Source organism: Adiantum capillus-veneris, chromosome 1 (assembly GCF_014529385.1).
Source record: "Adiantum capillus-veneris isolate H3 chromosome 1, ASM1452938v2, whole genome shotgun sequence".
Taxonomy (NCBI): domain Eukaryota; kingdom Viridiplantae; phylum Streptophyta; class Polypodiopsida; order Polypodiales; family Pteridaceae; genus Adiantum; species Adiantum capillus-veneris.
The window spans coordinates 68600872-68614050 of NC_140931.1; the positions used below are offsets into that span (position 1 = coordinate 68600872).

The 13179-nt window shown below is 41.6% G+C and overlaps 1 protein-coding gene across 1 annotated transcript; it reads left to right on the top strand.

The window, feature by feature from the left end:
• Window positions 1-11324: 11324 nt before the first annotated feature.
• Window positions 11325-11534, top strand: LOC147464932 (uncharacterized). Its single transcript, XM_086510449.1, has one exon. The coding sequence runs from the start codon at window positions 11325-11327 to the stop codon at window positions 11532-11534; it is 210 nt and encodes a 69-aa protein (XP_086366575.1).
• Window positions 11535-13179: the final 1645 nt, after the last annotated feature.

The following is a 13179-nucleotide window of genomic DNA, read 5'->3' on the forward strand; positions in this document are numbered from 1 at the left end:
CAAACCAAAAGCAAGAACTGTAAATTCATAATGCCCATAACGTGTACGAAAAGTAGTCTTTGGAATGTCCTCGGCCTTAATGCGGATTTGATGGTAGCCAGAACGAAGGTCAATCTTCAAAAATATTGTGGCACCACTTAATTAGCTAAGCAATTCATCTATGTGAGGAAGAGATATTTGTTCTTAATGGTCTATTTGTTTAATCCCCTATAGTCAATGCATAATCTATATGTACCATCCTTTTTCTTTTGGAATAACACAGGACTACCTCAAGAAGATACACTAGGTTTAATGAAAAGATCATCAAGTTGTATCTTGAGATCTTTAAGCTCATGAATATTGAACCTGTATGGAGCCCTTGAATAAGGTGTTGCTCCTAGATATAGATCTATGGCATGGTCTACCACTCTAGGCAGAGGTATACCAGGAAGATTGTCCGGAAACACATCCTTAAATTCATGTAAGAGATCCTCTATAAATTCTGGATTCGTCTCTTTCTGTTTATCCCCATATTCTTCTTTAATCTCATTAGCAAACATAAGAAACATCTCACACTCTTATCTAAGTCACCTTATTAATTCCATGGCCAAAACTAGATTTAGAATCTCTTTCTTTCTACGAAGAGTGTGACTTATCATCATTTTTCTTTCTTAACAACAATCAATCAAAACATGATTTTCAATCATCTAATTGATACCAATGATAACATCATGCATATCAATGTTTATGATATAGGAATCATCTTTACGCTTCCGACTCTTCAAAGAAAAAAAAAATCTACTAACTCTTTCGTGAAACTATTATTACCACTAGTTAAGTCCAAAAGTCTTATAACTTATCGATTTAATTTCAAGTTTAATTTCTCAATCAATTTAGACGATAAGAAGCAATGAGTACTATCGAAATCAATTAAGAAATTCAAATTTAAATCTCAACTTTTACGCATAATTTCGATCACAGAAGCTTTCAAAGGACATATCAAAGACATAAAACATCACAAAGAAGGGGTAGATGACTTACCTTTATCGTATGCATTGCCAAAAGTCTCCAATTGAGCCATCGTGGTACGTATTGTCTTATCGGTCACCTTGCTCGAGCGTTCGAAAGTCTGGTGGTCGTGTTCTCGATATTGAAAGTATAATCCAAATCTTTGAGTTCTTCAATCCACGCTTCTAAATCTTCGCATATCTTTCTTATGTCATCAAACTCTTTAAACTTAGCCTTTGTTAAGAATGATTTGGTTGTCACTTCTCCCATATCGTCATCGTTTCTTTTTCGCGTTGACGACCTCTACGTCCACCATCATTGTTCCCACCATCACCACTATCACCACCACCAGGTGCCCCAGCGCCGCCACCATGATTATTGTTTCCTAGTGGAATAGCATGGTTTTCGCCTTCATGTTCTCCATGAAGGTCCACATAGATATCAGGCTCTCATGCTGCTTTGCCCCACAGAGGCTCAGCACGCTCTTGATTTTCTTGTTCCATATCTTCTCGTAGTAACCGAATAAGGTCTTCTTGCTCCTTCATCTTCCTCTTGTATCCTTCCATGTCCAGAATCAACCGCTTGCTCTGATACCAATTTTCACAGGAACAGAATAATAAAGATAGGCAGAAAAAGATAGAGAAAGAGATCTTGATATTGATGGATTTTTGTAGAGTTTTGATACAACAGAGGAGCAATAAAATATATGGGCGCATTCCGTTGTACGGAGCTCAAACCTCCCCACCACCCCCGAGCTTCAGTTCGCTTGCATGCAACGTCTCACTCACACTCGCACTCGCACTTGCACTCGCAGCAGAAGAGATCGGTGAATGATCCCCAAACGCACCATCCGTCGTGCTTTTATCCTTCTTTTCCTCAAAAAGCCTGCGACTTCTCAAAATAGTAGCTTTTTAGGCGTTCAGTCAACTCGATTTTCTCACCAAGTATACCTACGAGAATAAGATAAGAACGTGATCGCTAAGTGATCCGTGAAGGTTAGATTTTTATCATGACACTTTGGACAGATCGTGTTTCACACATTGATTTCTGCATTGCCTACAAAATAGCCAAAAGAACATACTCGTGCAACCAATTCAACATGATAATCAAAGTAAAAAGATATAATTATGTACCTTCATAATCTCAATTGAAATAGTCTACCATGAAGAAACAAATCCACTTCTTGGTTGATAGCAGGGAGAGTTGTATCATGTTGTATGTCTGCCTGTTCCTATGTATACTACACTGTTGCTGCCTTCTGTTTGTTTTCATTATAACTTTTACAAATGAACTCAGAACAGAGCAATCCAGATACTCTAAACGATGGGAATAGGTCTGGTCTACAAGACATATTGGACAGAATTGCAAAAAACGTCTTTCTTTGGTTGAAAATGCAACTTTTAGGTTGCGACTCCTAAAACCTCTATTTTTGGGTCTCCACTACATTTTCAACTTATTTTAAGTCTACCCATGCATTTTACACTAAAACACATAAATATAAAACATTGATGTTAATAAAAATCTCAATTTTATTGTTTATAGACAGGCTATCTGTTATTCATTAATCTTTATCAAATGTGTCTTTAGTGTATTATTTTAAAAAAAGAATATATGTTCTGTCTTAATATCTCAAACTCATTCATATAAGCTCTATTTAATAGACTATTCAACAATCTTTCAAATCGTGCTAAATGAAAGATGTGTCCTACTACATTCTTTTCGACTTTAAGAACTTCAAAGATTAGTCCTATGACAATTCCACTCTTGCTTCACTAGAATACCGTGGACAAACTTCCTCTAGCAGCGCACGTCAACACTCGTCTCAGGGCAGCGAGCACCATGAGAGACAAAGCGGCGGTGGATCTTGTGGTTTCGCCTGTTTTGATAGTGGGGAGGGAACGGAGTCTCCACTTTCAGAGCGTGACACCCCTGACGTAGAGGACGAGGATACTTACACACCCGTGCAAGACATGCATGGGCGCTAGTACAGGGTTAAATATAGCGGGGGAGGTGGACTTCGGCACAGCACAGGACAGGGCATTTTGACACCATTTATAAATTCTTATATATTCAGCGTATAAGAATTGTTTTATGAAGCTTAGAGACCAATTGCCCGATTATGCATAGTACATTCAGGACGCTCTATTAGCTAGATTTCCAAATGCCCTCAATCAACGTTTTTCACAATAGTGGTTGGGTGCTACATAAAGACATTTTTGAAAAACAAGTAGTCTAGTTTGCGGCGCGGAACAGTCAACCAAGTCAGAGATCCAGACAGGAAATACCACGGTGGAAACATGGCACACGCAGAGTGGGAGTGGGCAATCCAAGAAAAGAGCGATCAAGCTGCGACGAGCTCATCATACAGACAACAACGCGATGTTTGCACAAGACAAACTCCCACGCACTATGGCTCAAGAGGCATGGGAGCTTGGAAAGATAAATATATAAGATTGATTAATTTATAACATTGATCGATGATTATAAAGATTGTAGTTGATGATTTGGTATTATTATTGCTAGCTTAGGAAAATATCACTCTCTCTCGACCAACTAGAGAGATGGTCAAGTATTAGGAGCGACATAAAGAATTTGATACTTGGCAATGGTTATTTGAAAACAACCATATCTCTCACGAGCAATTCGACGTGGCGGTTGTATCACTACAAGCGGTAAGTTTAAACAAGTAATTTTGTATCAATTGTTTTGAGCTGTTGATAATTGTTTAATTTGGTTTGGGTTTATGTAGAGTCAAACTGATCAAACATACGTGCCTCTGAACGACGACAAGATAGAGGAGGGTTATATAGAAAAATATTTTGTCCAAACTTTCATAAAGTCCCAATGTGGCACAATGTATATATAACTATTTACTTTTTATTGTAACTTTTGTGAATAGTTGACCTTCTGCATTTTGAATTGTCAAGGTAAAGTAAATTCAATTTCAAGTAGTTTTTATTATCTTCCAAAAAACAGTTAATGTTTCATTGTTTTATGCCGATCAAAAATAAAGGTGCTCATTTGGGCCACCCAAAATTGGGTGGCCCAAATGAGCACCTTTATTTTTGAATTGGCGTGTAGCGGCAATAAGCGCTGTAATATCTACGGCAGCTGGTGCGGTAATAGTAGCGGATATATTACCACGATATTATCATGCTTATTGCTGAGAAACCACTACCGTGTGCATAGCCATGGTTATTGCCGCTCCCACAGATTTTTCTCTCTCCTTTTCCCTTTGTTTTTCCGCAGCAATATTAGTGGTTATAGACAACTCCTCTTATAGTGCGATAAGACAGGCAAAGAATGGTGGAGAGCACGAGAGGCCAACCTATTTTGGAGAACAGTGAAGTCAAGGAGAGTGTGAATGGACCTTGAAGAGGCTTTGCTTAAATGAAATTAAAAAAGGGGTGTTTTAAGGGGTTTTCTTTTTAGGAGCTATAGGGAGGTAAATGAATGTTGAGGGGAGTGTTGATTGGGAGCATCATCATTTGGCAGCCCATGAAACTCATAACCGAGGGCTCTCCGAGGAGAAAGGAGATTGAAAGAGGAGTCATGAAGGATGAGGAGTCATGGCCCGAAGAAAATAGGAGGTGAGGGTGCACAGTCAGTACCAAAGAGGGATTGATAGAGGGGATACAGGTGGTGCATGAGATAGGGGCACCACTAGGAAAGGGAAGAGAGCCATAATGAGGTGGATTTTTTTCCAAGCCAAGCAAGTGGCGAGTTGCGAGGATGTAGAGCATGGGAGCGGCCAAGAGGGTGTAGGCCATGATAAGGAGGGAATTTGCAGGCAAAGAAGGAGTCGTGAGAGCAAGAGAGAAAGAGTATTTCTCCCATTGCAAAATCAAAGACAGAGATAGAGCGCCATTCTTTGAAGGATACCCTGAGTGAGATAAGAAGCGAGAGGCACTCTGTTGTGAATTGAGAGAGAGAGAGAGAGAGAGAGAGAGAGAGAGAGAGAGAGAGAGAGAGAGAGAGAGAGAGAGAGAGAGAGATGTTTTATTTTTTTTAAAGACTTTGGCTTCATTAAAACCCACTAGGGGTTGCATCCCATACTCGGGGTGAGAAGAAGAAAGAGAGCAAGATTCTCTCTCCATGATGGCATAAGAGGACATCCATGAGTGAGTGAGTGAGAGAGAGAGAGAGAGAGAGAGAGAGAGAGAGAGAGAGAGAGAGAGAGAGAGAGAGAGAGAGAGACAAGGACCTAGTGGGTTGGCTGAAGTGTGACTGAGTATGGCCCTCTATCTGCAAGGCAGTCTAGGATGGAGAGTCGCCTTTATAGCACGAAAGAGAGAGAGAGAGAGAGAGAGAGAGAGAGAGAGAGAGAGAGAAATCTTTTGAGTCATGGTTGATAGAGAGACAGAGAGAGAGGACTTTGTTGTGCGAGATAGAGTGATTATTTGGAGCTACTAATGAATTACATACTACAATGCCCTATAGGGTGTAAGGAAAATTGAAGTGCTACCCTCTATAGGGTGTAGGCCTTGAGACGCTATCATTCGAAGCTTGGAGCCTATGTTGCAGCCTCAATAAAATTTCTTGAAGACAAAAGATAAGTTTCGTTGCGTTTGTTGTAAAAAACAATTTCAATATTCATAATTACATATTAATTTCAGAGTGTCTCCTGCTCTTCTTGCCTTTCTCTCTCTTTTGAAATAAAGAAAACATTCAATCCATTTCTCTCTCTCTCTTCTTTTATGAATGGTGAAGTGATCGTCTTTGTGGATATTCACTGATGAGATCTGACATTGAGAGTACATTGACCATTCCTTGGTTAAGATTTTGATAGTTTACTTTCCAATCATAGTTCCTTGTTGTTGGGCTTGGGTTGGGGGTTTGAGTATTATTTTTGGTTGGTTTTTTTAATTTTGGTCTGTTGCATGGGGTAGACCTAGAAAAATATCTATCATCAAGCAAAGATTCAAATTGGGCTATGGAGTCAGGGTGCCATGGGGTCTTCTTGTTGTTTGTGTCTTCAATCTACCTCTACCATAAAGGAGAAACTTCTCTCAAGGACATTTAGATATCAACATGAACTTGAGCAAAGGCTCGAAGCCAATTAGAACCCATGAAATAAATTCTATCTAGTCTTGACCAAGATGAAGTGTTTGATTGAGAATGGAAGATAAAACCTGAGTTAGGTGCATAAGCAAAAATCCAAGAGTCGTCCCATTTTACAGTAGATGGATCTTTACTTGCATGATGTTCTAGCCTAGTGATAACCGACCCATTAGATGTGGTGTCTTGCCTATGGCAGACCATGTTGAAGTCACAACCAACAATCCCATCAGACAAATTACTGATCGCCAACCACTACCATAAATCTTGATGTTGTTGAGGGTTATTGTCAATGTAAATGTTAATTAGGGGTATTAAACCCCATTGAGTAGATACTAAGAACATAGAACATCTTCCATTAGGATGGTCTACAATCCATTGGGTATTCAAAGAGGTTTTGATGCACGTTAGAATTCTAGCATAGCCATTGGGGGCCCCACCATAGTAAAAGTGGAATCCTCTATAGTGCAACATTTTCCTAGCTCTATAATAAATGCTATGTTATTGAACAATACAAATATCCAATTCACAAGATAACAACCAATTATTGAATGAGTACAATCTTGTGGGGTCCTTCAACCCCTTTACAATAAAAGTGTAAACCTTAATTAAGGGATGCTTTTCACTATTTGGGTGGCCTCATCATCACTATCAAACTCATGCATATGAACCTCCGATTAAATCCCCTAAGAATTGGCCTTGTCAGTAGACATTTTTTATTTTTCCTAGAATCATGTTGTTCAACTATGTTCTCAATAGCCACCAAGGTTTCAGGGGAGAGCATGTCTTCCATAAGGGCCTCATAAAAGTTAAGGGATGAGTACCCAGAGGAGAACCCTTTGGATTTAAAGGTTTTCCTTAAAGAGGTAAATCTCTCTCAATCCACTACTCTCTTGACTTTATTAACAAGTTTAGGGTTAGAGAATAAGGAAGCTCCTGGGTTGCCCTCTAAATTGGTCTAGAAAAGAGGCCTTGGATTGGAGGGATCTCAAGAATCGAGAGTCGTAGCATAGGGGTAGTAGGGGAAATCTTAGAAGGGGTGGTTTTGCCTTTTGCTATCTCTCCTTTATATATGAATTTACCATAGAACTTATCTCTTGGTACCATGATTTTTCTCCCAGGTAAGATGTGATAGGTTCCATGGCTCCATTGATCGACATGAATTTTTGGAGAAATGCCTGAAATGAAAGAATGATCTAACCATCTTACCCCATTTCACGTAAATGACTAATGTACCCATTGTATATAGGTCAATTTCCAAGGTGTCAAGGAGTTTCTTTTCAGTTTGACAAAGGATGCAAGCTTTGTTCTTATTAGAGAAATGAAAAGATAACGAGAACAATATTTTTCCTAATGAGGTTGCACTAAAGCATCAATAGACTCCCTCTTATATCTCAGCTAGTGTCTTTTTGCTGGTGAACTATGGCGTAGAAATTTTTCAATACACATATGAACGATAGACTTCACATGTTCACATACCGACACAAGGAAGAATACATATCTGTTAGAGTAGCAAACAATCATTGGAACTTAAAGGGTGTTTCAAAATACTAAGATAGTTTTAGCAAGGAGAGCAAAAGGAGTTAAACAAAATACGATATAACTAGTAAGTTAGACTAAGAAGCATGTACAAATTCTCTTAGGACTCTTGAGAAAAGGCTAGTCATGAACATGGTTCAATATATCCCCATATATCTAGACATGTTTCTCTTGGACCTCTTTAAGTGTCCTTTGTCCAATATCCATCTTGAAATCAATTACATGGCCCTTTCAAGGTGCCTTGGACATGAGAGTATGTATGGAGACCTTCTTTCGCAGTGGCCATATCAATACCCAACCTCCCTTACTAGTCTAAATCTTTGTCCTTATTTTCACTATGTCTACACTGCTACATATAAGCATGTGAAAGAAAGAAGTGTGGGGGGCTGGGGGTCACCTACGCCAAAGAGAGAGAGAGATGGCGTGACGATGAGTCCTCTGTCACCATCATTCTGCCCCCTTTGCTCGCTTCTTGGAGTCAAGGTGGCTCCCTCCTACGTACGGGGCTACATCATCAACATGTAATCAGGTCTTTCACTTCCTCTTTACAATGGCCTCTTCTTCACTACCTCTGGCTTTTAGGGTTGACCCCAAGGTGGAGGCCCAAAGTCTTGTGCATGATAGGCTAGATATCACGCTCAAGTTTGATGTAGCTGTGTTAACTAATATTCTCAAGGACTCTATCACCATTGACCCCCTTGTTAAGGGGGATCACTAGGTATCTTAGGACTCTAAAATTTTTTGGAAGCAGGTGTCTGTGTTCAAAACCCGTGCAGCGGTTCTGTTCTTTATAGGCCGCTTGCCACAAATTAGTGACATTGCTATGACCATCGATCAGGGGTTTGGGAACCACATCATTAACAAGATCTTCTATGTTGGGTAGGGGCTATTTGAGGTCTTATTTTTGAAAAACCAAGATCAAAGTGCTTTTCTCTCTCAGCCCACAGTCATTTTGTTTGGTCAAGCTGTGCATGTCTTTGATTGGAAACCTATTAAGATGATCAAAGATGCTCCGTTGTCTAATTGTCCTGTTTGGGTGGAATATATTGACCTACCTTCATTTCTACGGCCCTATATCAAAGATATCTCTGCATCCCTTGGCCAAGTTCTATATGCCACCACCATTAATTCTTTGAATTGGAATAAGTTCTGTTTTTTGTGGAACACAAAGAACCCATTTCCCCAAACCATAGACCTTAACATCCCTGCAATAGGTAGGATAGTGCTCTATCTCAAATGGGGGTCTTTGGCCGGTGCCTGTTTTCAATGTCAAAAATTGGGGAATTTCTCTAGAGTTTTCCTCACTATTTCCCAATCATCAGGTGACCTTATTCCTAGAAGCACCACGCTAGTATCTAGAAGCACCACGCTAGTACCTAGGGAGCAAATATTCGGGAAATCCTCAAGCCCACTGCAATCGCATGCGGGTAATACCTCGGTTTCTATGTCACACAATGTTCCTCCAGCATATGCATCAGCTCTAGGTACAGGTCCTCACATAAACAAAGGGGTTTCTAGACCTCTATTATCCACAAGTCATGCAGGGACCAGGCTAACAAGGGGGAAAAAGTGATAAAATCACGAGGCCTACCCTCAAGAGAAAGGGTGTAAGTAAAAAGACCATTTCAATAACATATTGGCACATGAGCAGTCAATGTTTTGTCTCTCATTCTCTCGCGAGTGTCCATGCCAACAGTGAATTGGACAGATCTACTAGCTTCCCAAACTATTATAGTTTATTTTTCCTCATACAAACTCAAGGGGCCCCTTTGGGTTGACTTAGTCCAATTTCCCCTCCCAAATAGAGACCGAAAGTATGCTCAGCCAAGATCAAAATATCATAGAGCGAGAGCCTTAAAAAACCCATGAGGCAAATCTCTCTCTCTCTCTCTCTCTCTCTCTCTCTCTCTCTCTCTCTCTCTCTCTCTCTCTCTCTCTCTCTCTCTCTCTCTCTCTCTCTCTCCCCCCCCCTATTCTCTTTCCATGTGTTCCTCTCTTTCTCTCTCTTTTCATCTTTTCTCGGGTTTCTACTGTGATGTCTCTCTGTGGCAGAAGAGTCGGCATCTCGCTCAATCAAGATGCTACGTATCCTCACGCTCAGCACACGCTTCGACACCAACACGTGATGTAGGTGTAGTTGTGAAGCCCGTGGCTATGGCGCGCAAAACTTCTCCGCCTTGGGCATTGTTCTGTACTTCATGCAACACGGCCCAGCGAAAGCCTTGCAGCATTCAAATCCACATCGTGCTCACACAGATCGATGATCTTAGCAAAGCCCTCCTACTCATTTGTTGCCACAATGAGCTTCATGCCCACCACATAGTCATGAAGGGAACTGCCAAGATGCGGCCACAATATGCTGCTTCCATGGGTGCCAATTCTAAACATGCCGGCGGCAACAGAGACTCCATGCCAAATAGGGGAGTTAGGCAGGGTGAGCCCGAAATCGGTGAGCTTTACAACAAGACCTCGAAGCTGGACGCCAGCATGCATGGTCATGACTGTGAAAGAGGAGAAGTTAACATGGATGAGGGAGTTTAGGTACTGGGTGTTAATGATGAGGCTGTCGTTACCACTAGAGCATAGAAAGTGCATTTGCACGTGAGGCTATATATGCTTATAGGCTGAAGGCCTCCATTTGTTGCTCTCAAGCAGAAATCTATACAGAGCCTTCCCTTTGCTCTCTCTTGTGAGAACTTAGAGATTAACTTAAATGTGATTAATATCACTATTACTTAATATGCTAATTTCAAGACATAAGAGAGTGCAAGAATGGGATTTATATACAAGTTGAGGGAGTGAGGATTATCCATCACATGGGAATTATAGGTAGGTGGGAATAGACACATGTTGAGACTTGCATAGGTAAAAAGGGGTCCATGTGGGAATTAGGGAATAGAGGTAGGTGGAAAGGAAGTCCACACTTATTAAAATCATAAGTTACTTTTACATCCCCCCTTAAGGGTGGAGTTCTCGTTGTAGCGCATTGAGATTGATGAACAAAAAAAACTTTGTGAAGTAGCCATGTCGTAGATACAAAAAAGTTTTGTGAAGTAGCCATGTCGTAGATACATGCTATCCCCTCTCAATGAGAAGTTCATCCAATAGGGATCAAACTCAAATTACGAGATGAGGCGTGAGAGATGCAGTCAATCGCTTGCAGAAGCATGTACTCCCATGTGCCAAAAAGAGGAATGTCATCCGATGCCCCTAAGATAGCCATGCCTTTATAGATTTTCCATATGTAGATATTGTAGTCCAGTACTGGTGAATAGGTGTCGAAGTAATCCACAACTTGTTGTTGAGTGAATCCGCAAGCGACAAGGCGTGCCTTGTAGCGATCAACTGAGCCGTTGGGGTGGTATTTCTTCTTTAATAGCCATTTGCAAGAGACAATGTTATGATTCTTAGGAGGTGGCACTAGCTCCCAAGTGTTAGCTTCTTTGAGGGCTTGGAGTTCATCCAATATGGCAGCATGCCACTCCTTGCTCTCACTAGAAGCGAGGGCATCAAGAACAGAGAGGGGAAGGGCATCTTCAAGAGGCTCTGGTGGATGTTCAAGAATCATTTCATCACTAAGGACAGCAGAGAAATTTGTGGCTTTATAGATCTCGCGAAGAGAGCGGGTGCGACCATGCGAGCTAGAGGCGGCTTGTTCCAAGTGTATAGTCGAAGTGTGTTTCGATGGCGAGGTGACAGAAGTAGATCTATGAGGCTTGACTTCGTCGACATCTGCTGGGATGGGAGTAACTGGCAAGGTTTCGTGGGAGTTGCAAAAAAAAGGTGAGACCGGTAGCAAAGGTGATGGGAGCTCACGAGGTGGAGCACCGAGTGTCTCTGGTGTGATGGAAGTAGTGGTAGTCGGGACGGACGGTGTTGGTGATGGTGTCAACTGTGAGGAGATGGGTGCAAGAGGTGGTGCAGGAGTGTTGCCGATTGGCTGTGCATGAGAATGCGAGACACGAGGAGGTGGATGGGCGATGAGGAAAGGCCTTTGGATGGTGAAGGGAGGCTCAAGATTGTGCCTAGAAGGGTGGGAAATTTGCATGGGGGTGTGTGTGGGTGAGGCCGTCAACAAAGATTGATGAGAAGAGTGGACTGGTGATGAGAATGTAGGGTGCAATGGTGGAGAAGATTTTCCTGAGATGATGAATTCTTCATCAAAGACGACGATACAGGCAAAGATAAACTTGTGATGGTCTGGGATATAGAGGCGGTATGCCTTGATGCCAAAGCAATCACCATAGCCGACAAAAGTTGTGCGTTGAGCATGTGGTGAGAGTTTTGATAAAGGTTGCGTCACAAGTGGGTATGCAATGCTTCCAAAGATGCGAAGGTGGCCAAGATGAGGTGGGTGACCGTGCCAGAGGGTGTAGGGTGTAGTAGTAGAATTGCGGGTGGATGGAATGCGGTTTTGAATGTAGCATGTAGTGGCGGTAGCTTCTTCCCAATAGGCGTCTGGGAGGCTAGCTTGAAGAAGCATGGCACGAGCAGCTTCAAATAGTGTGCGATTCTTGCGCTCGACACGACCGTTTTGTTGTGGGTGGTCGGTGATGGGGAATTCATGTCGAATATCAGCAAAAAGACATAGATCTTTGAATGCATGAGAAGTGTATTCCCCACCATGATCTGTACGGAGAGTTTTAATGTGGCCACCATGTTTAGTCTCAACTAATGCCTTGAATGCGCAAAAATGAGAGAAGGTTGGGGATTTTTCGTCCATGTAGTAAGTAGTTGTGTATTTTGAGAAATCATCTATAAAAGTAAGCATATACTTACTGCTAGTGAGGGAGTTCACGGGCAATGGGCCACAAACATCAGAGTGGATAAAGTCGAGAGGTGCAGTGGCTCATGATGATGAAGTGGGGAATGGGACATGATGTGCTTTAGCAAGAATGCAGCCCTCACAAAGTGTGACGTGAGTGAGGTGCTTGGGAAGACCTAGTGCAAGGTGGCGATGAGTGAGTTGGTGCAAAACATGTTGAGAAATATGTCCTAGTCTATAATGCCATTTGAGTGTCTTTTCTTGTGTTTTTATGGATGATGCATATGCATGTGCAGGCGATGAGTCACCCAATGGATAAAGACGCCCAGTTTTGGGGACCAAAAGTGTGACATACTGACCATCTTTGTTTAGTGCCGAAATGTGGCAGCCTTCTCGCATGAATTTGATGATGATGCCGTTGTCCGTTAGCTCACTGACAGAGATAAGATTTTTCTTGAGACCAGGGACATAATATACGTGAGAAATAGTGGTGTGTAGGCCATTAGGTAGGTTAATGACAACATCTCCATAGGCTTTGGCAAGCTGGATGTTGTTATCACTAAGGCATACTTCTAGAGGGTGTTCTAGATAAGTGATGTTGGATAGCCAGTGTAGGTGATATGTCATATGATGGGTGGCGCCCGTATCAAGTAGCCAGATATTGGGATATGTGTTAGTGCCTGATTTATCAGGGCTTTCAGGGCAGTCAGGCTATTATTTTTGAACTGTAACTAAAACCTTTATCTTTGAACCTTAGGGATAAGTGAACATGGGTATTTTATTTTTTGGGGAAGTTAGTTGTGTGTCTCGTGAATTCTCAGGACGAGGAG

Bases quoted from the DNA above. Each gene is read 5' to 3' on its own strand.
- LOC147464932 (XM_086510449.1), top strand. From the start codon at position 11,325: ATGGGAGTAACTGGCAAGGTTTCGTGGGAGTTGCAAAAAAAAGGTGAG.